At 37.2% G+C, this 27,670-nt stretch overlaps 1 protein-coding gene across 3 annotated transcripts in view; it reads right to left on the bottom strand.

Moving 5' to 3' along the window:
- The window catches only part of LAMA1 (laminin subunit alpha 1), a 110,009-nt gene that overhangs the window by 31,495 nt on the left and 50,844 nt on the right, over positions 1-27,670 (bottom strand). For all 3 annotated transcript variants that reach the window (XR_003922993.1, XM_030011515.1, XM_030011516.1), the window contains exons 14-36: positions 27,093-27,304; positions 25,944-26,055; positions 24,923-25,033; positions 24,013-24,140; positions 23,312-23,398; positions 22,865-23,076; positions 22,252-22,358; positions 21,130-21,310; positions 19,650-19,786; positions 16,758-16,994; positions 14,068-14,211; positions 13,510-13,689; positions 12,708-12,893; positions 11,725-11,852; positions 10,567-10,687; positions 10,295-10,432; positions 8,465-8,586; positions 7,474-7,560; positions 7,012-7,205; positions 5,924-6,066; positions 2,933-3,031; positions 1,854-1,965; positions 1,526-1,688 (exon numbers count right to left, since the gene is read on the bottom strand). Coding sequence is in view for 2 of the 3 variants with exons in the window: in XM_030011515.1 (XP_029867375.1) it covers positions 1,526-1,688; positions 1,854-1,965; positions 2,933-3,031; positions 5,924-6,066; positions 7,012-7,205; positions 7,474-7,560; positions 8,465-8,586; positions 10,295-10,432; positions 10,567-10,687; positions 11,725-11,852; positions 12,708-12,893; positions 13,510-13,689; positions 14,068-14,211; positions 16,758-16,994; positions 19,650-19,786; positions 21,130-21,310; positions 22,252-22,358; positions 22,865-23,076; positions 23,312-23,398; positions 24,013-24,140; positions 24,923-25,033; positions 25,944-26,055; positions 27,093-27,304 (3,341 nt within the window). In the remaining variant the exon portion in view is untranslated. The remainder of the gene's footprint in view (positions 1-1,525; positions 1,689-1,853; positions 1,966-2,932; positions 3,032-5,923; positions 6,067-7,011; positions 7,206-7,473; positions 7,561-8,464; positions 8,587-10,294; positions 10,433-10,566; positions 10,688-11,724; positions 11,853-12,707; positions 12,894-13,509; positions 13,690-14,067; positions 14,212-16,757; positions 16,995-19,649; positions 19,787-21,129; positions 21,311-22,251; positions 22,359-22,864; positions 23,077-23,311; positions 23,399-24,012; positions 24,141-24,922; positions 25,034-25,943; positions 26,056-27,092; positions 27,305-27,670) is intronic.

The raw sequence follows: 27,670 nt of genomic DNA on the forward strand, positions 1-27,670 counted from the left end.
ATAGATCTTTAGCCAAAGCAAAAGAAACCTTTATGATACACAGCAAAACACATTCCATCTTTCTTACTGAATAGCAGATGTGCATTTGCATCCACTTCCTAAAACTAATTATTCAGAGTCCTTATACTCAGAAGCCATAGCCTTAAAAAAGTTACAAGAAAGGAAGTATTATACAAGACAGTACTGGCTTCTATTTCAGTGTAGAGTAAAAAGGTTCTATTCCAAATTGTTTGGGAACTTTGCCTTATGTGGCAAATGTGAGGAGACCTCAGTTACGAATGTTGCTTAACAGTATGTCATCACAAGCTCAGTGCACTGTGAGCCATGTGGTAACTTCTGCTCCCTAAAAAAATGTACCGGCAAGCTGCTTATTTAAATCAGTTTTGAATTTACAGCTCCATTGCATGATAAATTCTGCAGAGCAAACAATCTTATAAATCTTCTTAACTGTCTTCGATCTCTCAAACGACACTTATCAGAGAACTTTCCAGAAATTTCAACAGACTCGAGAATTGAAAAAGTTAATTTACAAATGCCTTGTATAACAGCTCAAAAGCTGATGTTGAAAGTCAGAACATCCTGTTACTATGAAACAGGACATTTTGAGACATTTTTGTAAGTGCAAAAAAAGCTATTTGAAGTTCCTAATAAATATAAGAATAAATGGTACATTTCTAGTCCATTTAGCTTCTGTACAATTTAATATTCAGCACAAGGACAAGCACAAGTCTGTTGAACAAAGTCAGACATGCTACCAGCACAAACATTCTATCCTGCCTAATCCAAAGCACTTAATAAAGAAAAGTGAAATTTTCAGAAATGTTCCAATCTGGTCTAAATCTTTGTCCCTTGAAGCCAATGTTAACAGTCTTACAGCTTTCGGTGGGCTAGGGCAATACTTAGTATTTCTGAAGCTGGAACAAAAATTTTGCTGACTGTGGGAACAGTCAATGTTTCATATTGCCAAGTCTAGCAATAAGCACTAATAATGAATACAAAAGCCATTTTAAAATAGCCTTTAACTGGGGAAGAAAATCAAGACAACGGAATACAATCCTAAACAGTGGCCCAGAACGCTGAAACAAATGCCTTGGTTTCATTCGCAAATCAATGTGATATATATTCCAGTGACAATAAATTGTCATGTCCTTCAGCAGGCCTGACGTCCTGGGCTTGTAATTGACTGAGACAGTTCTATGATGTCTCCTAGCCAAAAACAACAAGGAGATATGTATTCGGGCCAGATCTGAAACCAACTGAAACAAGTGAGTCTTTTCACTTACTGCAAAGGGAATTTTGTATCACATCCAAATGAACAGGTTTTGGCTATATTAGTATCACGTGGGGTGCCCAAATATCTTCAAATTGTAACTCCAAATTCAGAGTTCATATAGCTCTGCCTGGGCTAGTTATCCATCACACTGCCTCTTATTATGGCACAATGTTTCTCCAGATACCTCTCCAAAAAGCAGTATTGCATAGTATAGACATATGCAAAATAAAGTTTTCAGTAGAACAGGCTTACTTTAGGACACTGGTAGCATTATGGTGCTGTTGAACAAAATCTTTCTTGCGCAATGCATCCAAAAGGGCAGAAATATCATCCTGCAGGCTCTGAGATGTAATATTTGACAGCGGGAGATCCAGGCCCAGTGTTTCATTTAGTGACATAGCAACTTCAGCAAGTACTAAGTAGGAAAGTAAACAATTTAGTCATACCATTAAAAAAAGAATATATGTGAACCCCCTCTACAAACTGCAGCACTTTCCATGTAAATAGTTCTTGAAGAGTTGCAAAGCAAATACCCTTCTAAATTCTGTAAAGAAATGGAAATATCTTAAAAGCAGGATACCTTTGATAGTTGTATGTACTGTGTCAATAAATCCAGCCAGTTCTTGACTTTTATTCCTGGTTTCCTGAGTCACTGTGTTAAGCTGCCAAGCTTTTTTCAAAAATCTAGACGACTAGAATAAAATCAGAGATAACTTTTGACAGTTCTCCTAAAACACTGATTAATTCATGACATTGTCTACGGTTTTTACACTTTTTTTCCCCGATATTGAGAATTCTTTGTGAGAGGAAACAATGTTTTTTGATAAGGTAGACCTAGCTGATTCATTAATTTCTGATGCTTCCATGCTTGCAGATGCCTTAATTATTTTGAAAGTTCCAGCCTCTGATACCAGTGAAGAATTGTGTTATCAATCATTTTCATAATCAATAAGATCATAATTACCAAAGCTATTCCTTTAACAACATAACTATTACATTTTTTTTTTTTAGCTACAACTAATGTATCTTCAGAAAATCACTCTTCTGGATACTTCACTATTAGTAATAACAGCATTGTTAGTGCAAGCACGTAGTTAGATTACATCTACATGGTCAGAAAATTATAGGTACATATGGTCAGCAAATGAGATTTAATGGCTGAAGTACTATTGTCAATTTTCTACCTACAATTTTTCTTGTGTTAAAACTGAATAAAAAATAAAAATGTTTCATGTGGATTTTCAACAATTTATTTATGCTGTGATCATTTTAAACATAATACTATAGACATCAAAGACTTTTTGGTGAATATTCAGCTATGACATAATTTTGAATAACTGGAATGTTAAAACCAGTAAGAAGTATCTCCCTTTCTGCAGTTTTAAGGCCTTAAATGATCACAGTACAAAAAGCTTCTGAACTTTAACAGAAACCATGTAAATCTCCTGTACTATATCATAAAACACTGTAGTTTGCAGAAGAATTCCACAGACCAATTAACTCCCCTCCTCAGAAAGACTACAGAATGGACTGAATTCTTTCATTGAACTCTAAAGTTTAAAAAAAATTTCTAAAGAGCTCTCTGGCATTTTTGTACCATGCTATGAAATCTCAAAGGTTTTCTCCAGAAAGGCTAAGAATAAAGAAGCCAGCACCTACCTCTTCATGGAGTTGATCAATTCCTCCTGATAAACTCAGAAGGCTTTCTTTTGCTGTAGCTAATGAGTAAGTTGGATCTTCTCTAGGAACTATAGACCCCTAAAAGAAACAAGAAGAAACAGCACACTGTAATTTGAAGACTTTGTTGTGTGTCCAGAAAAGTTTTAGGAAGAAAATAACTATGCATACTATTTGGATTATTTACATGTTTTAAATGACTGATTTGCAAAGCACATAAGATGACATGAAGTAGTTACATACATACAGTTCATGCAACAAAGTGTAATTTCTTTAAATAAGGAAACAAGGATCTAGCCATGTCATACTTTCAATCGAGTAATAAGAAGGAAGCATAATTTCTGGTTTCCTGATTCTCAATTTCACTACAGTCTGAGCTGCCCAAATAAGCTACTTTGGGAAGTTCCAAGGCCCATCAAATTAAATGCTTCCATCCAGTCCCACAGCTGCTACTGTTTCAGCAGCTGGTCTTGTTGAAACAGCTGCATCTAGGGTGTATCTGTGAGGGTGACCCTGGAGAGCTCTGTGTTTCTATGTCAAAACCCACGGCATGGCACACAGGAGGTCAGGATTTTGGCCCTCCAGAAACGATAAGGTAACATAAGCAGCCCTGTGGATCCTCTCACCAAGAGAGAATAACAGGCTGTATTTGGCTTCAAGGTCACCTCAAAACTGCTCTATACAGCAATAAATAGGCCATTGTCCCCAAGTGTATCATATTTGATACAGTCAAGGCCTGCAACAGAATACTACTTCTCTAAAGATGCAAAGAAACTTAAGGCATCTCTTACAAAGAGAGCAAGTCTGGGAAAGGTTATTTTTAGATTTCAGATGTTTCAGAGCCAATCACTGTAAATACCATAGTAAGTATTTAAAAAGTTGGGTGAAATAATAAGTAATACACAGGATTATCCAGCAGCCTTGTGTCAAGTGGAAATTTCAAGGTCTTTGCCTCAGCATGAGGAAAAGAACAAGTGAAAGAGAGACAGAAGCTGAAGCCCTTGAGTCTCCTGGGATAAAGCACAGCAAGGTTTCTTTAAAAGCCCAGTTCAAAAACCCAGAATGGGACAGCAAATATGTCTAGGTATGTCAGGAGGAGTAAAGCAGGAGGCTTTAACTGGAAAAACAGAACTACTGAAGTCTTCAGATGGACTGGAGGTGCAGAAGCAATGAGGAGTAGATGATCTGATCTGATAACTCTCATTATTGAAAGGCCTGCACCTAGTGCATAGAAAAGAGGAAATACTCAAGTTCCTGAGTGACCAGCATGAGGCAAGGACACAGTACAGTGCAGGGGACAGCCCTTCACGGAAGAGCTGTAATTCACATAAACAAACTTGGGGATTTTCTGGCTCCCAGCTACAGTTACTTTGGTACAAGGCAAAAGGGAAGGTAATCTTTGATTAGCCAGAAAGAGGGTAGTACCTGCTTCCAAACAGAGAAAAATTACAAGACTACCAACTTACCCTCAAGATTAAGTTGTTTAAAGAACATTGTGGCCTTACATAAACAGAAATGACACCATAGTCAGAAGAGGTTTTATATCACTTTTAGCATACCACTTCCAAGAGAGTGACAGCTGGCTTTGATTTTAATGTAAAAAAAAATATGTACTAAAGGAGAAACTTAAACTGCTTTTATTTTTACATAAGATTTGACTTCATTTCATAATTGAAGTGCTAAATAAAAGCTACATATTGAATAATGTTTATAGTCCTAGAAGATGATGCTCCTATACAAACACAAAACAATTACAGAAAGCAAGTCAGTTGTATCCTTAAACTATTACAATAATTCATTATGTTTATGCCTTATGACATAAAGGAAGGGAAGCATAACTGAAGCTTTATAACTAAAAGGTTAGCAACTAAAACTAAGGATAAGAGCATCTCTGCTGAAGCATAAACATGTAAATTAATCAAGTTTGCCTTCAGATATTGTAATTATTAGCATTTTGAAGTACATTGATTGGAATTCAGTCTGCCTTACATCTTAACATCTTAAATAGAAGAAATTTTAATTCAAACTCTTAATTTGCCAAATTCAGAAGAACAAGAAGGCTCACATTATTTTGATTTTGTTGTGATACTGTGAAATACAAAGTAGATGGCTTTGTTTCTGTCTTAGAACATGTCTTGCTTGACTTATTGCCGAGCAGAGTCTTATCAATAAATGCGCATATTTTAGTGGTCATTAAGTAGGAAGGATTCTGTTTATCTCTAGCTTTGTGCAGAGACCACATGAACTTAATCCTCAGCAACAATAAATGACCTTCTAGAACCACAAAATGTGGTATTTCATGCTTTGCTTAAGGGGAAGAGGAGCTGGAAGGAAAGTTCGCCACAAGCAGCCTGAAAGTGTCCAACACTTAAACATTCTACCTGGCTTTTGTGTCCTGAGACGGAGGACAGGGTAAGGCACTTGGATTGCCACACAACCAAAAGGAAAGCAAACCTCTGCATCCCAGGCACCCTGGCTAATGCAGAAGCAGCCTACCACTCTAGGAGAGTACTAGGGGACCCTAGGGGAACAGCCTCAAGATCTATGTCTTAGCAGCTCTTTAGCAAAGGGACCAAAAAGGGAAAAGACCTGGTCTGATGTTTCTTTTTCACTGCTGAAAATTATTCCCCTTGCTTTCAGTAGGTCTGGGCCAGTCTTAGGGATGCACATAATCCACATCCACATATATATAAGCACAGTCAATAATCACAGTGCTGACTGAAAAATATATTCATCCATTTATTTAAATGCTAGTACAACAAATGAAAAGAAAGTAATACAGGCAGCTAAATAACTTAACGTATATTTCTATACCAAACATAATGGTCTTAATCTGGTATCGCTTACACATACACACATTCAAGCCATGAACTTCAGGAGGGCTTCTGTTAAATTACTGGCACACGTGAGTGGCTGCAAGTTTTGCTTTAAAGGTGTGACTAAGTATTTCTACTCTTTGTGCATTCATTTTACCTTCAGATATTTTGTTGCATTCTCCAACTCTGACAATATCCCATAGGGCACACGGGCAACACCAGTGAGGTTCATTGAAAGTATGGCCTTGTTGAGATTATCCAAACTGTTTAACAGAACTCCTGTGCAGTTGTCATCACAAGCTAAATAAACCATTTTAAGAGAAGGAAGCAATATTAGTATTAAAAAGAAGCCACCCAATACTGAAATTTATTTTGATTTACACAGTATGTGCCTTCACCTTTTGAGTTAAGAGTGATTAAGTATAATAATTTCAAGCATACAGATTTGTAGTATTGCCCTCCCCTTCCTGCACCAAGACTGGACTTATTGCAAACATATTCTCCTTAGCTCAGCACACATTCAAGCCTTATTGATCCTGCTGCCTATTGAGCTGCTTGCTGTATTATAAACTTATTGAGCCTATTTAGCTATATTGCTATAAATCCAGGGTGACGTCACTGACACTCACTCAAACAGGTTAGAAAGAGAGGAAATTCAAGCTTATAGTGAGTGGTGTAATTCCATTTATTCCTTGGGTGTTGGTTTTTTTTTTTTTTACTTATACAAAGCAAAATCTGAGGCCTAAATCCCAATTCATTGTAAAAGCAGATTACTGTACTTGCTGCTATCCACCATCTCATAAGGAATTACATGACTAATTATTGGTGGAGAATGCCTACATATCCAGGATAACTCCAAAAGTATTTACTACAGCAACCTCACATCCAAAGGGTCAACACAGGAATTCAACATTTTCAAATAAATAAAGGTATGCTACAGACAGCAAAAAAGTATTAAAAATATCTTTCCTTAAACTTGTCTGTAACACTAAATAAGTCATTTTAAAGATTAACTGCTTGTCTGATGTTATGTTGGAAGGGACATTTGGAGATTATCTAGTCGAGCCCCTCCCCCCCCCCGCCCCCGCTTTTACATAGATATTAAGTTGTTAAGATTTCTTTCCTTTCATAGAAAGAATAGGGCCTGGCAGCATAAAAATATTCAAGGAATAATCACATGCACGTAAATATCAATGAAATAGATGAAAGCCCATCGGGAAAGTAAACAATTTAAAAAACACCTACAAACACACTCATCTTCCACAAGAAGATGTCTTGGTTCACACTCCTCACAGAGCTGTCCTGTGACACCTTGCTTACAGAGGCACTGGCCGGTTGCACGATCACAATTAACATGAACAGAGCCAATTGGATTGCACTGACATGGATGACAGCTGCCACCAGGAAGCTGAGGGTCACCATAATAGCCAAGAGAGCACCTACACAGGGAGGAATGGGACACTGAACATCAGGGGATATTCATCATGAAATTAGATGGTTTATTTCTTTTTGAGAATCACTGATTTAATTAGTTTTTTAGTTAATGGCTTCTTAACAGTAACTAACACATCACACTAAGTCCTTGAGCACTCATTCATATATTTATTTATGAACACTGAATAATATATTCGGAGTACAAATATGGCTCATATTAATCAAACTGTCCTTAGGAATTGGGGATAAATGGCGACATCGTGTGTAACTCACCTTTCACAGTACTGTCCTTCATATCCTGGGAGACAAGCATCACAGTGGTAATCCTGAACACCTTTCAGGACACAAGTGGGACTAAAACTGGAGGAAGGATAAACAAATACCTGCTAGCACATAAATGGAAGACCATACAAAGACAGAGAACACTTTAAGCCACAGGTTAAAATATTGTAAGCAACAGCATCCTATGCTCAATCTGATGCAGTGCTCTAGAATTTTTACTTTAAATTATTTGTTTCTTAAAAAGTTTCCTTTCCCAATGAGACTCCATTACTGTATAACATGCTAAAGCACCTTATGGCCTTCCTTTTAAAAATTAAGACAACGAAAAATGGATGCTGCATGATATGGCTATAGTATATATCTAACCAAGACTTGCATGAGAACATCAGAGTTGCTAGACTCTCATTCTCATTCAGTTATCCAAAAGCAAACAACAAATATGCTTTTCAAGCTTCTGGAGAAAAATAGCCTGCACAGCATTTTGATTTTCAAAATACAAAGTTAACTGTTCCTCTACCAAACAGATGTATAAATTTCAAACAGAAGAGTACTTGTACTTCCCCTAGGACTGATCTCATGAAAAGTTCCTGCATTGACTGGAGGTGGCCTGAATCTTTGTAAATACAAACCCGTTGTTTTTCAAATGAAGAAAGAGACCCACATTTGAAAGTAAAACGTGTCAGAGCAACTTACTCTATTATCCATAAAACATTCTATGTGGCTGATCTATTCTTAGAGAAAAAATTGACTTTTCTATCAGTTAAACTTTTTATTTTAAAACCTCACAGAGTTACCAGTAGCTGTGAACAATTCAGAATGTAAGCTCCATTTACTATAATAGGTAGCTTTCAAATGTCTAAAAATTAAGGACATGTAATGATAATTAACTCCTTTTGTCATAGTGGGGGGGAGTAGGTGGGACATACAGCACAAGAAATCTGGAATGCTGAAATGTATATTGGATTTAATAAATTCTGGTTACCTAACAGGGTTGGCTCTGGGACAGGCACAAAGAGAGCAGTCATTGACAGATCCAATTACTTTCCCATAGTAGCCTGGGGCACAAGCGCTGCAGTAATCACCAACTGTGTTATCTCTGCAGTTCTGATGATACACAAAAAGGAATTCAGACAGTTTAAAACAACAACAAACAAGAGGAATTCTATCTTCCCCCCAAGTCAATAAATGTATATAGTTTCCAACAATCATCTCTAAATGTCACTACCCATTGGTCAGCATTCTCTGAGTGGAGAAACCTTTTATGCAAAAATAAGCAGAACGCCAGCATATTTTCTCTTATGTGAATGGCCCCTCAGGCAGGCTGACCTAATTTCTGTCCTAAATTTCCATTAAGGTTTATGTATTTCTGCTTCTATTAATCCAATTCAGTCCAGGAAATCACAGTACAAAGCAAAAAATCCTCAAAAAAAAGAAGCAACCGATGGAAAAATGAAACAGGATACCTGGATGAAAAATACAAGTTTCAATGTTTCAGCAAATGCATTTGAATGCTATAAACCAAGGACCATCCACAGTTAGGATTCACAGACACTACATTTAATTTGTCAACAGTACCGATCAACAGCCAGTGCTATTAATATTAAAACGCTACATTGGTATTATAAACATAATTTAACTGACTAGTCCCTTAAGTGAATAAAATTCAGTTTCTCCTTTTTTCCCCCCCTTTTTTTCTTTTTTCCTTTTTTTTAATTCATATTCTTGCGAGTGTGTATATTTTAGATGCTAGTTGAAGACAGTAAGCAGTAGCAATGAAGCCTCCTATTGTATGGGAGCAGAAGTCAGAGGTGAAAACCATCTCTGCTGCCTACACTATTCAGCCAGAAATGTCTAAGCAGTAATCTCAACATATAGATTACTTGCCACCCCTGCAACGAGAAGCTGAGAGGAAGAAAGATTCATGTTCACTAGTGTGAAAGATCTATGTGTTTCGGCCTTGTAGAAATGAGTACCACAGTTCTTCCTCATGAGATACATACTTTAAGACAAACCCGAAAGCAAAAGAATGGTTTACAAAAGCCTGAAGGACTAAGGAAACTCACTTTAAAAACTGACTTCAAGAATGAATTCAGCAGAAGTTGACTTTGAACTAACCAACTCACCATTGGAAAAATAAAGCAACTGAAAAAAACTTTAGGAAAGAATATTGAGCCATATCAGAGAACTGGTATGTGCCTTATTTGGTTAGCTGAGAATTTGCTGTTGACAGGGCTGTTAGCCCACAAGAGAGAGGCAATGTGTTAGTCAGATGTGGCCCCTGTTTGCAACCTCTGGTATAAAGTGAGAGAAGTGAGCAATTAACTTAGTTGAGGCATATCCTTATACTACTTGAGTCTCTGGGAGTTAAAAAAGCCTTACTTAAAGCTGCCCAGAGGAGACTCTTCCTGAGACACAAAGAATTTTACTTTGACCTAGTCTGTTGCATGGTATGGCTTACTGCTTCCTTCACTTCTTTTTTGTGTGACTAAGCAGACCTTGGCCAGACCAAGGACAGAAGCCCAAAAAGTCTCACAAAAAACCAGATAAACTGAACTGCTACATGAGTTATTTTTAAAGTAAAATTAAAACTAAAATAATTAATGATTTTTAACATGTTAGTGTCCAAAAAGCTTGATAATTTTACTGAATGGACCCTAAGGGAAATACTACTCAGATTTTCCAGTTTTCGGAGTTGGGGGGGAAATTATAATTTATCCAAATAGTACAGCCATATACTTCTCACAAAAACTCCTTTCATAGGTTACTGCCATTGTATGCTGAAACCAATAGAAAAATGTATAATTGTACATACCAAGCACTTTCCAGTTTCAGGATCACAGGTTTCACTATGGTTGTTGCACTGACATGGCACACAAGGTGCTATCAGAGTGTGAGGCTCTTTTACACTGAGTTCTATATGCTCTCCCCTGTAGTATCCTGGAGCACAGCTCTATTTGTAAGGGGAGTAAAATAAAAAAAAAATATGATCACAGCTATCAACAGTTACAATTTTAAAAGCCATTTAAATAATCTTTTTTATTATCTCACTATTAGACACACAAAAAGGATTCAAGGATTCTGTACCTGACAGGACAATCCAGCATAACCAGCAGGACATTTACATTGCTCTACGAGATGAGCTTTAGCTCTGCCTAGATGCATTTCTTCAAACTTCACTGCAATTTCCATTGAGATATTTGCAATTCTACAAGATATATGCAGAAGAGACCATGAACATCTAGAGAAGTCCTAGCGCCAAGACTGAGATCCAAACATTTTTATGCTTCAAGGTCAGGGCTACAATACATAGTCTCCCATGATCCCCTTTTGCCCATGCAAATATCTCAATAAAATCTGAAGATTCTTTACTTATTTACGGGATTTCAGGATGTACAATAAACAAATCAGAAGTACTTCAAATTAATACAGGTTGATTCCCATTGGTCTGCAAAACTTGACAAACCCACCATGCAAGAATATGTATTTCTGTTGCAGAAACACTAGACAGAAATACATCTGTTTTGTCCCACAGATTTTTGGACAGAGCTAACAAAGACAGTTGAGGGCATGTGAATCAAAAATAATCCCAAATCTGCAGGTGGAACCACAATTCTTCACAGCTGTGCAGATGTACAGATACTGGGTTTTCATTAGATGCATCTCTGCTTGCCTTGCTAGTTTCCAAACTGACAGATGCAATGACCATATCCCATCTCCTCCCTCTCATTAGTAACCTAGTTCTGTTCAAAATAGCAGTAAAATGCTACCATTCTGAGGTCAGAATATTTTACTACCACTGCTCAGAGTGCATAAAGCTAGAGTAGAGACCTAGATTGGTACAAACCCAAGAACTCAGGGGACCATGTGTTTCAATTGAAAAAAACCTAAAATTTCAATTCACATAAAAATAAGATGGGCAAGAAATAATTTAGAGAACATCTAACTGTATCACCCATCCTGCAGAACACTGCATCAGCCTGTAAGGCTCTGTGCTTCTTTAGGGGCTTTTCTATGAAAGCAACAGAGACATTTAGTGTTTCACAGAAAGAATTAAAGAGAGATTCTGCTGCCGTTAAAGGTCATAAATGCTTTCTTAGAGGAAGAACAGAAGTTATAAGTAGGGAATTGGAAATTTCTCTAATTTGAGTTAAATCTTTACTGTATAGCTCAGTTGGGACTATTTCTAGGTTACATTAGAATAAATGCAATATAATAAGTAAATGCAATCAGAGATTGCTTTACCTGCTTTGCTGTAATCCTTGACCATAAGCTGCCTTGATAAGGACATATTCAACATTGCTTAGCACAGACATGAAGTCAGAACGTAAGACAGGCTCATCAGACACAGAGTTAAAATACTTCCAAGAATCCTAAGGAAACATAACACATTATTAAAACCATGAGTGTTTAAGCTCACTTCAAGGTAATGCTCTGTTCCTCCTTACATGTTCTTTCAGAAAAGCAGTCACTGTGACTATGTCTAAACTCTAGGTCCCAGAAAATCCAAAATCTTGCTCCCTGTTAGGAACAAGATGTGGTTTTATATCATTTCTCTTCTCCTTCCCTGCACTCAACTTCCATGACCAGTTTCTACAGGAAAGCAGTCCAGGCCTGCATGGCACAGCTTTTCTGGCTAGATCTGGAGAACCCAGACAGCCAAAAGACCAGGACTTCACAGCACTCATTATATGTGCAGTTAGAAACAGCTGCTGTTGTGTCCTACCTCCTGTCAAAAAGAAAGACTAGACCTCACCTCAGCCCCAGTCAGCAGAGAGTCCCAAAGACCAAAGGAGGTCATCATTACTTCCTCTGAAATTGTCCAGTGGGCAGTACTGCAGCTTACTGCTCCTGCTAGGCTGATTCACATCCCAATATGATGCTCCTGGGCTCTGAGTGTAACATACATGCTACAAAATTATGAGACTGCCTGAGTGTGAAAATACCTGGCTGCCTGTCATTTATTACTGAAATCTGTGTTTGAAAAGCTTGCTGCAGCAACACCTTCAGCACTTCCAAGAGAGGAAACAGTGTTAAAGTGTTATTTGTTGCTATAGCACAATGTTCCCAGCCATTTTTTCCCCTAAAATAGATGCATTTTAATCCAAGCGCTCTATTTACCAACCTATTTGAAATCAGTTACACTTTTTTTGTATTAAATATATAGAGCTTTTCTGTAAAAGCTCATAGAAGAAAGGAAATATTTCCACACCAATGTTTTGGCTTACCTCCTTCATTTCTACTTCCTTGTCAGTTCTTACTCCATTTTCTGGAGAAGGGATATCTACATAGATGACCAACTTGCTGGTGTGACCTCCTCTCATTAGAATTTGTGGCTCAAAATTCGAGGTTCCAAAGCCATCCAAAGCATAAAAAGCAACAGTATATCTCAGCTTCCCTCCATAGGCCATGAGCTGTTTGGATAAAAAAATATTACTTTTATTTATTCCAAGGTTAGGGCTACTAGCTGAAAATATTTTAACATCATCGGAAGACTTGAAAACTGTCAGTTCTTTGAAGAATTGGCAATAAAACATGAAAATTGGCTTAAACTCAGTAGTTTTTGCACCAAGGTTAAATGCATATTTCTAAAAAGCAGTCTCAGTTTCTTCTTTTAGGCCCTTTCAAGGTGTGCACTCAATTTTCATTTAAGTCCTAAGCAACAGAGATTCCATGATCTATATACTGAATCTAGCGTCAAGGTTGAAAACTCTTTCAGGTATCTAAAGTAAAATTGAACACATCACTCTTTCCCCCCATACGATCTCTAAAGAGTAACATGGTAATCAAATATGGGTGTTACCGATTTACAGGGTCAAGAAAAATCTCATTAGGAAAGGGTAATGAACATATTGTTTGTGCTTGCTATAAATAAGTGCAGTCACTGAATATTTATAATAGTATGACATACAAGAGTAGAACTAACAGAAAAAAGTTATCAAGATAAAGTGACTATTATACAATAAAGGAGTGACTATTAGACAATAAAGAAATTACCTACAAAACATTCTAATTATTTAATGATCTTACCTGGTCTCCCTGAAACTGCTCTGGTAACCTCCAGTAAAATGTTTCTGTATTTAAGTATTTTCTGACTATGGCAGCATCCAGTAAAACATCAGGAAATTGCGAAAATACTCCTTCCACTGTTCCAGTCAGGTTACTTTGAGCTACTACATGCAGAATGGACTGATCTGGAATTAAGGTTATCTGCAATGCAAAGAGCAAAAGATTCATTCAACAAAAATATTCTATCTCAGTGTAATATACTGTTAACAGTTTTAGCTGCTTTGAGATAGTCAATAGTACATCTTAGAGTAATAAAAGCCCAAACCAAAAAATTGGGAAACTTGTTTGATATTTATTTTTTTAAGAAGCAAAGAGTGAAACACAAGGTTTCAGAAATAAGACCATGACTGCTTGCCATTTGCTTTCTTTTTTGTTCTGCCATATGCCACTGCCTCCGTAAGCTAGCCAATTACATTCAGCCTGATTCATGAAATGTATGCAACCTTAGGCACACCAGTGTGGTACCTAACATGAGGATAACACCAAACTGTGTCTGTATATTTATGTCACGTCACTTACAGGAATTCTCACATGATCTTCTAGTTCCGAACAAAATGTAGACATCCCAAAACAGAAGCACGGAGTACAACCTAGTGCATTGTTAGCAGACAGAGCAAAAGTTCCAGGTTTACACTCACTGCACTGTAGACCAAATACATTTTCCTGGAGGAAATTAAAAAAAAAAAAAAACAAAACAACAACAAAAAAAAACGGGAAAAAAAAAACCAAACACACATAACAGCATAGTCATTTTACTTTGCTAGCTGAATGAAAGATGGTTCTTTTTGGAAGAAAAACTAGTTGCTATGTAAACTACATAACAGGAATTCAATTATTATATCTATTCTTTTTTACTATGCAGTACATCTTTTTTTCATTATTTTCCAGTGATGTTTGTTTTAAAAAAAAAAAACACAAAAAACCCAGAAAAAACCAAAACGCCAAAACCCACAGAACATTCAAGCTAAACTCAAGTATTTGAACTTCTAGTAAAAATTAGCAGCTATACATTTCCATTTAAGACAGAAAAATCTTGGGTGGGGTTTTGTTGGGTTTTTTTCCCCATCTGGAAAATGGGCTCTCAGAGCCAAAGAAACTGCTCAGTATCAATACAAATCAGAGAACCTATTCCCAAGCATCTGTTTTTGCACTTAATCCCAACTGGGAAGTCCTACTTGAAGAAACACCCAAAACTACAGTCAGTGCTCACTGGCACCTTTAACCAGAAGATTGGAGAGAGACCTATGAAGGCGTACATTTGTTGCCTTGAATTAAGTTGTTTTCTATCACTCAGTCTTTCAGGAACAGATTCCCACCTTTTCAGAAAAATCTATACTACTAAATCTCTGTATTTAATATTTTCTTTTTTTGATACAAGAATGTCAATTCAGACTTCACTACTAGCAATATACGCGAGTTATTCTTGAGCACTGCCTTTGGTTATAGCATAGGAAACAAATCTGAACTTTCAACATAACCACATTTTAAAAAATGTTGAGATTCTCCATTTTGTATTTATTGGTTTCTTCCTATCATTATCATCTGGATTTTCAAAAGAGCAGGCTATATCATCTGAATCAATCTGCTGTTCCCAAACCTAACAAAAACATGTGTGTATGAGCTGAAAATACTTCTCTGTATTTCATTTTTTCCATTTGTATAATGAGGATAAGAATACAATAGCTTTTTCACTGGAGTCTTCTAACATTTAATTAGTTGTTTAAAATACTTTCACATCTAGGATGGAAGAAGCTGTAGAAGTGCTGTCTATCTATCTCTACACAGAGAATGAAATAATTCATTGCCAAAACACCATGTAGGGAATTTATGCTTTTCAATTAAGAAAAAAACAACCTTTTTATCAGAGATTGTCTGCTCAGAAACATCAAGATGATATCAATTAATGTGACCTGCACTTGGAACTGTTGCAGCAAAGCATTCATAATCTGTGAAGAAAGTTTTCCCTAGCTTGAGGTAGAAACATTTTCTCTGTATTGCTCATTGCATCAGAGTACTTATCTGTTACGGCTGGATCTTCTCCAATGTTCTATGTGTACTGAGGAAAAATACCCACTTTTAAATAGCAACTAAGAAATAATGCATATGAGTTATGAATTATTATTCCTGGAACTATTTGCAAGGCAAAATGCAACTGTAGAAAAAAACCCAGTGGGATAAATAAAATACATAAAAATTGTACAATTAAAAAAGGTTCATACAGCATTGTTCTTGGCATCAGAAGACATTTACATCATACAGAGAAATATAGTGACACTGAAGTCACTAGCACCATTCTCATATATCTACCAAGATTTTAAAAAATTTTGCCCCAGAACTCATGGCCAGTGCTTTGTCCTATTCAAAAGGAGGCAGGCAGAAATCTAGGACCAAAAGGAAAAGCAAGACAAATGCATCCTCATTCCTTTCTACCTTACAATATTAATTAATGAAAAACAGGACTCTGAATGTATTACAAGAATGATGTTGTTACAGAAATTCACTTAATACAGAGTAAACACATGGATCCTACATTGAGCAAATGCAATCTATTTGAATCTAGGACTGCAGTGAGACCAGAGTTGTGAAATATGGCAAATCCTGTACAAGACTAGAAAGACACCAGCCATTTTTTCTATCAGATATACAGTGGCTGTTTTGCAAACTTATCCAGGAGTCAGCATTAGTCAGGTAGAAATGACTTTTTGTGACTGGGCATACAATGGGTCTTGATCCTGACTTCTTAACACATATCCACATCAAATTCCATGAATTCTGTCTAAAAGAGAACTACAGTACTGTGCCACAATAATTTTATGACCACAAACTGGAAATAAAATTACCTGGCTACGTAAAACAAAACAATGGGAGGTAGGAGAGACAAACTGTCTAGTATTATGACAGGAATTTCTGAGAACAGAAATAACAATGCCATGTTGGTAATGTTGCTATCTCTTCTGCCTACAGCTGTGTTGTGTCAGTCCACACTGGGGAACACCATCTCACAGTTTTTAACCCTGCTGACTAATAAGACCTGTTTAGCACTAGCACAGAAAATCCTTTAGGTGCGATTTAGGTGTACTTGGAAATGTCTTAAAACAGATGCAGACTGCCTTTTGAAGTCCTTTCAGCCCTACACCCTCCATGACTTTATGTAATAAGTGTCCAGAAAACCTCAATGCTGTCCCAAAAGGGTCTGAATACTTCAGTACCTTGCAGGTACAGGTGCCAGTTTCTTCTTCACAACCACAAAGTCCTTCAGTGTCATCACACATCTCTGCTTCAGTTCCGCTCAAATCACAGTCACAGGCAACACAGTCCGGGTAGTCCCTGTAGCCTAATGCACACCTGGAACAGTCTTGTCCTCCAAATTCAACTTTGCACTGGCATTGACCTGTCAATACATCACACTGGAGACTGGCTGAACCAGTGTTGCTACAGTTGCAAGCCTTAGATGAAAAGAAGAAATGTTCATAAACAGCAGATCATTAAAAACAATTTTGTTACAACAGAAACAGTACAGTAAATTTAGAGTGGCCCTTAAAACTCAGTGTTTGTCAACAATTACTATACAATAATAAAAGGGAAGAACTTCCACATAGAAATGGGGTTGTTGGGTTTGTATTTGAACAAAGAACTGCATTTCCAGTAAACAGTGGATGGCAAAAAGTAAGAAGCTTTGTTGATTCCCAAATCTAGGTTGAGAATCAAAGGAGTTGAAGGAACCTTGTTCTAGAAAAGAAAATATCCAAAAGACTTTATTTAAAGAGTGCAGCAAGTAAATTAAAATGTTATATAAATGTTGGATGAAATAAATCTGCAAGTACAGTAATTTTATAAATATGATGGAAAGAAAAATTGTAACACTGACATTCTTTTAAGATTCCAAGAAGTATTAACAGGGTCTACATCTTGCTCCAGATTCATTTACTATTTGATGAGGAACCAAGAATCTCATTGCATCCAAGGGTGGGAAGCTCAGCATGCACTGCAGCTCAGTACCAAAGCAATACTGTTCCCCAGAAGAGCCCATCCTTCATTACGTAATCAGTAATATGAACCATATTACAAATATGCAAAGTGGATGTACTTAATTTGTCATTCTTTTTTGAAGTAGACTGGATCTAATCTTCAGTCTTAATTTCTTATCTGTGGTTACTTAACAAGTCCAATTTTGCTCTGTGGTTATTTCTAACAGTGCAGGCAAAAAGTACATTCCATCTATCATCACCTGAGAGCATTTTCCCCGAGTCTTCTTTCCTCATCATCTCCCTTTGAGATGAAAAGCCTTACTTTGTAAAGCACTCTACACAAAGACCCACAAAATCTATTAGCGTCACTATTTATCCTTTAGCATTCTTCACAAGATTGCTGCTCACCATTAGTACTCTTTGTATTAAGCAGTTTTTACTCTAGTTGCAAGCACTAGGTACTACACTGCCTAGTCCAATACACTTTATGACCAAACAAGTTGACAACTTTGGCTCCCAGCTACCATTAAAGGTCTACAGCTCTTAACATCAAACCCTATTTTAAGAATCATAATAATAGAAATAATTTACACGTACTTCACTCTCTATCTATATGTGATAAAGATACGCAAGGACTCTAAGGTACAATTAACCGTGCTGCAGCACACTTGAAAAGGGTTGTAAGCAAACCATGACTACAGCTCTGCTCCATCACTGCACCCAGAAAGGGATGCTGAATACCAAGAAAACTGCAAGAAACGGAGCCAGATGAAGTATCCCACTAATGCAGTTTGTGTTGCAAAACCAGACCAGCTGGGTTTCTGATAGCATCTCCCCCATTTCATCCATATAAAGTGCATGCAAGAGCCTTTCCAGGGTTTGCCAGCAGACATTGCACCAGGTCTCAACCTGCCACAGCTGACTATTCAGCACAGGGGAGCCTCTCTCGGGACTGTTACCTGGAGATCACAGTATTGTTTGTTGCATCAAGAAAGTAACTAAAATATCTTAGAGTAATTCTTGTTAATTACTGTGATGCTGTAACCAAAAGGAATGCTAAACAACTTAGCAAAAGTGAGCAGTTGCATATTTAGTGAAACTTGATGATTGGCAAGTGCTGTGGAATCACCCTATGAAAGGAACACTTCAAGGGAAAGGCACAGGGACTAACACATTGTATTTGCAGGTAAGAATGGTAAGAATGACAGTTACTGGTAGCTGACAAAGATGGTAAGCTGACGGTTTAAAGACCAGCTGCCAAGTAAGTTGCTATAAACCACTAAGATGGTAAACTCTGAAGACATATTATAGGACTATCTTATCATCCTTAGTCTAAAAAATTAAAGAGAGAAAAAACAATTTGGCTGATACTTGTACTTGTTAAGTACTTACTGCATATAATGACAGACCTTGTCAAGTTGATTATTTTTGTGGTTTCTCCATTGAAATTACACATTACATTCATGTAATTCTGAGGCTTCCTAAAATCTCAACGTTTATAGAATAAAGATTGGCCCAATGCCATATCTGTCAGGAATTTACTGCATGAACCTAATTGGGTAAATGGTTGCTACTCCTTCGATTTGCACTGAGTTGGCATTTTACTGTTTAATCATAAATATTAAGCTGAGATAATGGCAGTTACCATTTTCCATTCATGAAACATTGACTACCTTATGCCATTTTAATTGTAAATATTCAGAAAAAAAAAAAAAGCATGCAGTGACTTTCAAGATAAGCTAGATTTCATTGCTCTTAAAACCTTAATATCATCACTTCTTGATCAGCACAGAAACTAATGTTCCTTGTTGCCAACTGTTGCTATAAATCTGTTTTAGTATCACTATTTAAGCAATTAAAAGAACACACACTTCAAAATTAATATGATCTATGCACCTATCCAGAATAGGCATTCTGATCAGTATTGTCAAAGACAGCTTACTTAAAAGGTTCCTCAATAAACATTTTACAGTCTGATTTTTTTTTAATTTTCTTTTTTAATGTGAGCAAGTTAGACTAACACTTTGAGACAGAAAATAAAGATCGAAATTCTCAAAACAAGAGTCCAATTCTGACATTAGTATAAGGTGAATTGCTTTTAACAGCCATGGCTTTTCAGCCAGCCTACCATACCTTGCAGCCAAGTTTAGGAGACAGTCCCCAGTGATTTTCTTCACAGAGTTCACATTTTGGACCCCGAGTGTGAGGGGGACAGATGCATTGGCCAGAATCAGCATTACAGTTGTTCTGAGTATGAGCACAGTCACAGGCTGCAAGAGAAGTAGGACTTTATGATTAACTTTAACCTTGCTTTAGCTACAGAGAAGAAGCTCCAAGACCACTGATATTCTTACTTTTCTTAATTATGCAGTACAGTTTACACATTCCACTAGGAACTCCTTGCCATCCCTAATCACTGAGAAACAAATTATGACCACAGTGACATTTCATCTTTTTATTGAAAGCCCATAATTGCTTCTTGACATAGCCTGTTTGGTGGCTTAAAAAGCAGTGCTGCATTTCCACAGGGGAATCAACAAAGCCAAACAAAATTATTGCAGAGAAGAGTAAATGTGCAGGAAAAAAATTCTATTATAGAGGATACAAAATGCATCAAGACATATGATAATGTTCTCAAGCAGGTGAAAGGATTGATCTCAGGAATTAGTACTTTTCAAGAATTGCTTAGTGAATAATAGGGATGGATAACTATTTTTATAATAACTAACTGCTGCAGGAAGCACTTGTCTATTTAAGAAATGCAATACTATTATTGCTAAAAAGCAGAAGTTCAGAAAAGTGGTTTTATTAATTGTATCAATAACATTTACAAAATTTTCTAGACTGAAATGGTTAAAAGTACCTAAGGGATCTTTGATTCTTAGTAAAAACACAGTATGTATGTTCCAAAACATAATCCTATCACATAATCTCACTACAGATTTCATATGACTATACTATTTGAGGCATGAAAAAAACATTTTTGTTAGGTTGGAGAAAAGGTAGGCATTCCTTTAGCTATACTGTGTTGAAAAGTGCATCTTATTAACATGATAAATTAGGTTTTTTGATGGCATGTTCTCATTTGGATTAACATTTTCTCTGTATCATGACTAAAAATTGTACACACCCAGGTGATGATGGGAAAATAGTCAATGACACCTTATCAAAGTATAAAACATATTTTTAAGAATTAAATGAAAAATCAAGGTAAAAATCCATAAGAGTAGTAGCTCTTTTACAATTGCAGAAAAAAAGAAGTTTCTATTCTCTCCAAAGGACTGAAGGGTTTTGTAAAAAAAAAGAGAGAGAGAGAGAGAGAGAGAGAGAGAGAGAGAGAGACAAAGGAGCTATTGAGGATGTAGTATTTCTCTCATGCAACCTTTATGAGTTGTTATGAGTTGTTATTTCATAATCACCACCTTTTACAAGGAACCACATAATAAGCAATCAAAGAAATGTTTTGTTCCCTTGCTTAAAGTATTAGGAGACGATTCTACAGATTTTTCCATATAGTCATCAAAACAACTGACCTTTGCCAGAGTTTAACATAAAATATATTGCTGAAAGAAATTCCAGACAAACCCTGAAAGGATCATGCATTAGAGCTTACGTGTGCAGCCACCGTCCTGGAATGCATGGAAGCCATGAGCACAACGATCACACTTTTCTCCAGCCACTCCTGGTACACAGTGACAATGCCCCTGATGATTGCAGTCCTTGGAGACTGAGCCAAATTGACTGCAGTTGCAGGGAATGCAGCCAAGCCCAGTACGTAGGCCATAATAACCATTCTGTTGGACAGGAAGTAAATACATTTAAGCTACCTTTCATAAATTTTTGAAAACAATACAATGTATGCTCTTATTTTCTCTTCTTTACTCTCCCTGCTGTCTGACCTGCACAAATACTGTCAGCACTGTGTGACTGCTGTGGGAGGGCTCCCTGGCCTTATCTATTCATTGTTACCAGCTATAGGCAAGTATGCATTTGGGTGGAAAAGCGAAGACTGAAATGCCTTTGTGGTCCTCTAATCTCATCAGTGAGACTTTATGTTTTAAAGTCTGAGTTTATTTTAATTTAAAGGCTTCCATGAGGTGAGGGTAGGCTATGCTGATCAGGCACAGGTTTCTGTGAATGTAAATGAAAGACCAGAACAGAGCAGGTCAGCGACCTATGGTACATGTGGATTGAAAAGCATTCAGCTGGGCTGGCACAAGGGCAGTAACTGGCACAGATTTCCTGCTCTGGTCTCTGAGGCAGTTCTAAATGTAGCAAAGGATGGAAACTGCTGTTTTGTATCACCAGTGAATATCTGCTTGTTCTTATAACAGGCCTGTCTTTTAGCTGAATCCTTTTTTGGCATTGAGCCATTATGTATTTATTATCATCAACCACATTCTTCAGATATTCCCAACTCAGACTTCATTTTGCAGAAGCACGGTGCTAAGATCCCTTCAGGTCTGTTAGCAGTGTTTGGTTTGTTTTTTTGGTAAGCCAACATGAGCGCAGCACTAGCCTGAACAGCTCTATTCAGAAGGGTGCTGAGTCAACTACATAGCTTCACATCTGCAAAGAGCACAGGCAGAGCAATCTGCAACTGCAAAAGCCTGTGCAGACAAACTTTTGGTCTCCGGTCCAGCAACAGGTCCCCTCTCCCCTGAATATATTTGCTGCTAGGAAGACCAAGATACAAGAAAATGTAGGTATTAGGACCAGGTAAATATTTGCTTACCAAGCACTTATCACATCTTTCTCCGATCACATTTAATTTGCAGTGACAGAAGCCTGTCTCATGATGACAAGTACTCGAAAGGGAACCATTCACATGGCACGCACAGGCTTATGTTTAGACAAAAAGAAACCAAATTAAAAAAAAAATATTAATGTCTATCTATATGCATTCATTATTACACAGAATTCCAAATTTGGTATATAATGTGTGTTTCACCTGTTTATATGCCATAGATGTCAATATACTACAGTAATACCTGTACTACACATTTGGGCTAAAAGATAAAAAAAAAGAAACCTCTGCAAATAGATACACTTGAGAAGTTTGTTTCTCCCAGCGCTATGAGTAACATTCAGAAGTAGGAAATGTCTACAGCAGGTCAGTGGTGGGTCAGCATTAAGCAAGACAGTTCACGAAAACAAAGTGTCAGACCCTAGCATAATACACTCCTTCATCAGGCTAGCCCAACTCCATAGTTTTCAACCTGCACTTGCCAACTCACAACTTGAAGGTTAACTCTTTCAGCAAAGGTGCGTATCTCCCCATCCATTATGCTACATGTACACCACATTTTTGTGTTCTTTAAATTTTGAGAGTAATAATAACAGCTTACCATGACAGCTTTTCTCAGTCACTGCATCCCCATAATACCCATCAGCACACTTTTCACAGTGGTGACCTGCTGTATTCCCCAGACATTTCAGGCATTGTCCTGTGACAGCATCACATTGGCCATCCTCTTGAGGGTTTACATTGCCATTGCATTCACAAGGAGCACATGACTGTCCAGGCATGAGTGGATTTCCATAGTAACCATTAGCACACCTGCACCAGAGATTAAAAACTTTATCAGCTGGAATGCAGTCACGTCAAACACTCTACCCACCCAAGGGAGTATTTCCCATTAAATTTTTTATCTAAAGTGTCTCTGTGTTACAAGCAAAGACAAAATGGGAAGGAGAATTTTATTAGAAATGTTCTGTACAATTCAAGGCGGGTAGGATGATGAACAATTAGTGATGGCAATGATATGTATTTTACCCAAAGCTACTGTACATACCTTTCACACTGAGAACCAGTATAGCCTGGAAGACATTTGTCACAGACAATTCCACCTCCTTCACTCAGCTGGCAAGTAGGACTGAAACTATCAACAATATTTATGGCAGTCAGTATCAATACAGAGAATCGCAAGACTTCTACAAACATTCAATATTCACCCTTCAGGTCCATGCACCTATCTATATAACCATGTAATTGCAAATTTTTCTAGATTAACATCAATGCTTTAAACATTACAATATGTCGAAATAAAGTTATAATTTTCAAAAACTCTTCTTGAGGTTTTTTTTCTTTTAAAGGAAAGGAAGATTTTAAAACTTCCTAAAAACCTGGCCCTCTTTCTAGCAAATTTGTCCAATTTCTGTACCGAGCTCCTCTTTTTCACATGCAACACTTCTGTCCTTCTGTTGTTTTCTGAAACAACATGAAAGATAACAGTGATTTTGCTGCCAAGGTCAAGGATAGGTCAAAGTACTACTTTCAGCCTTCACCTACAAATTGCACCAGTTCACTCAGCCTGTCTTACCTTACTCTATACATTTGCCTACCTGGAGAAACAATGTTGCCACGAGATACGCTCAAATGAAGAGGAAGAAAAAAATCCTTCTCTCCCTCCTTCAGGTTTCACGACATTTTTTCTTTATCCCACTTTCTGATTTTGCTGAAGATGCAAAAGAAAATCTCACATAAGCAGCTTACTTGTTTGCAGCAGAACTCAGAGGACATGCACAAGGCTGGCAGTCCTCAGAAGTTCCTTGGGATGGACTTCCATAGAAGCCAGGCAAGCACCGATCACAGAAAGGTCCTGTCGTGTTGTGTTGACAAGCCTATGAAACACGGAAAAAATCTTTTCATATTTACTCTTGATGGTTTTTCAGCCCCTGAGGGATCCCTGCAGGAGTCTGCATGCAGTATAACATTCAAGGAGACAGCCATGAAGAACAGAGTAGAACTTTGAAAATAAGTGGGGGGTTTTCTGAGTTGTAACAACAAATCCTAATTGTTTCTTTCCTACATTTTCTAATATACTTTACACCATGAAACCAGCCACGTTACTTATACACAAACTTAAAACATATTTTGCATATTGCACATGTTTGCAGTAACAAACTTCTTGTATATTTCTTACTGGTGTAGCCATTTTATTTGTGACCTTTAAGTTTCAGAAGAGATCTGAGAGCTAAATTCTCTCTTCAGAATGTAATGTGTAATTTCCACTGATGTCAGTCATGGAAAATGCACATATATCCAAAAACAGATATTCACCCAAAATACTGCTTAATTTTGTTCCTTTCAGAAAAAGTTTTATTGTCACCTGCAGCAAGCAAAGTTAAGGTTTTTATCAGCCAGTATATGGTGACATTTTTATTTTAGTTGTGATTATTCCCCACTTGAAATGACAAACTGAAACAAACCCTCTATTGGAGAACACTTTAATGGAGCCAGCCACCTGTATATATTCTGAAGTAAACAATGAAAAGCAAGAACAATAAACAGTTCGTACCCATAGCTTGAAATTTACATGCACTGTAAATTTGTCTCCCACAGCCAAAATGCTCTAATTCCTAAATAGATGCTTAAAACACAAACACTTTGAAGGATGACTTACAAAGCAAACACCATGAATATCACACTCAGTCGCATGCCCATTGCATTTGCAGGGTTGACAAATACCTCCAAAGAGGATTCCATCCACACGGTAGTACCCAGGGAGACAGGACTGAAAAGAAACGAGGGGAAAAAAGCAGTAGCATTACGTGTTAAAAGTACACATCAAAACGTTTTCAAAGAGCCCACTTCTGAGCACCCACCATCTGACTCATTCACATTGTGGTAACTGAATGCTCTTTCAACTCTATTGATATCACTGCAGCTCTTTTCTGGTGGTTGTTTTTTATTTGGACTGGATAAAGGGGATAAGAATTAACTCCATAAAACTTTGATTCAGCCCTTTGTCCCCTGGAGGTACATAAGTTACGTTTTGTGCAGTTGAATATGTGAAGTTCTTTATTATGGGACAATAAAAAACAGATGTTCTATCTCCTCTGCAGAATCATTAACAATGCTATGGCACAAGGTTTCATACTGAAATTATTTGTCAAAATAATTCCTGCTATTCTGCAGATGGTGCTCTCCCTCCCTAATCTTCTATTCACAGATATATAAGACACCACCTTGCATGACACATTTGACTCTTGTGGGATCTTCCAAAGGCTAGCATTCCTCCCTGCTAAGATTCCTTATTACCTCCATAAACCTAATGACATAAAACAGAAATAAACTGTACACGATTCAGATCCAGAAAGAGTGCTGTAAAATGTAAAAATTAGTAAGGTAAGCTCAAAAGAGCTTCACAGAGCTTTTACAGCTGCTCCCTCTGCAACACTGATGTTCTAAAGTGTTTCATCATCTTTTAGTGCCACCAAACAGAATTCAAGAAATAAGTTTAAAATCCCATTTAGTGTACCTAGAAGAAGATATCTACAGCATTGTGTACAGTATAATAGACAGCATTTCACCACAGAACATACACTTTTATGGCAGTATAATTAAAGGCAGCCTGCTTTTAAAACCTAGATCCTTTCATATAGGAGATAATTTTGCATACATAAAACACTGTAAGATGTTACCTCACAGGATATTCCTGTGTAACCTTGAGGACATTCACAGAATTCCACATCTGATGCTGAAGAAAGATCTATAACATTTGCACTTGCAGTATCCAGGGTCACATAGTCCAGCCTAAAATCAAGCATGAAAACATCACATCACTTGTTTCCCCAAACTTGATTTTGAACAGGATAGCTTGCTTCTAGGGGAGTAACACTGCTGAGTGCTGCTCCCTGGCAGTGACAGCTGAGGAACAGGCACAAGTGTCTGCTGTAAAAAGACTATGATCATAGTCTTATCACTGCTTTTGCAATTCTGGGATTTTGCAGCAGAGGCAATCTTCTCAGTCAGAGGTAAAATGATTTACATAAATCTTTACAAACATTCCAGAAAGAGGAACACACTATCCCTAAATAGACATAAATATCACCACCTTCAAGGGCACAAAGCAAATCTGGTATCCACTCCAATGTTATCAACAGGAAATGCTACCAAATTAGGGAACGAGGAAGAAAGGCTATTGGTGAGGCTAAGAGAATTAAGTAAATAAATGATGAAGCACTGGAACTGATTCCCTTGAGAGTGGCAAGACTTTATTCATGTGTATCCTGGAGAACAGGTAAAACAGAGACCTGTAAGGTCTGATGCAAATACTGCTAATGCTGACTTGAGACTATGGAATGACCAGTTAATCCATTCCAGCCCAATTTTCCTATTAAGCACTCCCTTAGAGATGAGCATCCATAACATCTACAAACAGACATTAAAAGAAATTACAGCCAATGTCTTTACTGGCAGGTTTTCAATAGTCAGTGATGGATTTATTTGCCACATACCAAAATAAGCATACTGTTGAGAGTTTCGGAGGTATTTCCCTCTAACAAAGCAGCCATTGTAATAAGGCTTTTATGCAGTATTCCTTTAAAGCAGAAAACAATGTTTCTGCTATCAGATATCTTTGAAACAACCAAATGCCTTTTTTCCACACATTTCACATGAATGTGTTTTGGGGACAAGATCAGCCTGGAGAAGATTCAATAAAAAATGGGTTTTTTTTTCTAGAAATTATCAATGTAAAACTTTAGGAATACTGCCACTATGAACAGTGTTTCATATGCACAAAAATAATATAAGTATATAGGCTAACTTGAATATTTTCTCTCCCTCACCTGTACACAGCTTTTTTGGCAATATTGTAGTTGGCCCTGATCAGAAGATGGGTCACATTTACCAGAACAGTCATCAACCTTTCCCGGTCTATAGCTTTTTTTGTATTGAAGTCTACGAAATTCTCCGATACAAATCTCACTGCATTAGAGTACTCCTCATATGGCTGTAATGACAAGCCCGCTGCTCTTGTACTCAAAATCTGCCCATTACCCTGAAATTCAAAGACAGAGAAAATATTTTCCATATTTACATGCAAATTTTATTTATCAGTTACATTTAGAGTCAGAAATACATCCAGATAACACAGAAAAGAGGCAATCAAATTAGATTTCTTGTACTAGAAAAATAGTAAGTAAAAGGTCTGCATTTTCTATGGCTTCAGGAATACTACCATCCCATTCTCTTTTGGTTCAGAGACTTCAGAAATACTTTATTTTCTTTTGGAAAAAGAATTAAATTTCAAAAATCAAACTCCTCTACAAAACAGAATCTCTTTTCTCCCTTGTTCTACTGTTAAGCATGTATTACAAAATAATGGTTTTTTGGAGGTGCCTGGATTCAATATAGAGCCTTACTT

This window comes from Aquila chrysaetos, chromosome 4, assembly GCF_900496995.4.
Source record: "Aquila chrysaetos chrysaetos chromosome 4, bAquChr1.4, whole genome shotgun sequence".
NCBI classification, from domain to species: Eukaryota; Metazoa; Chordata; class Aves; order Accipitriformes; family Accipitridae; genus Aquila; species Aquila chrysaetos.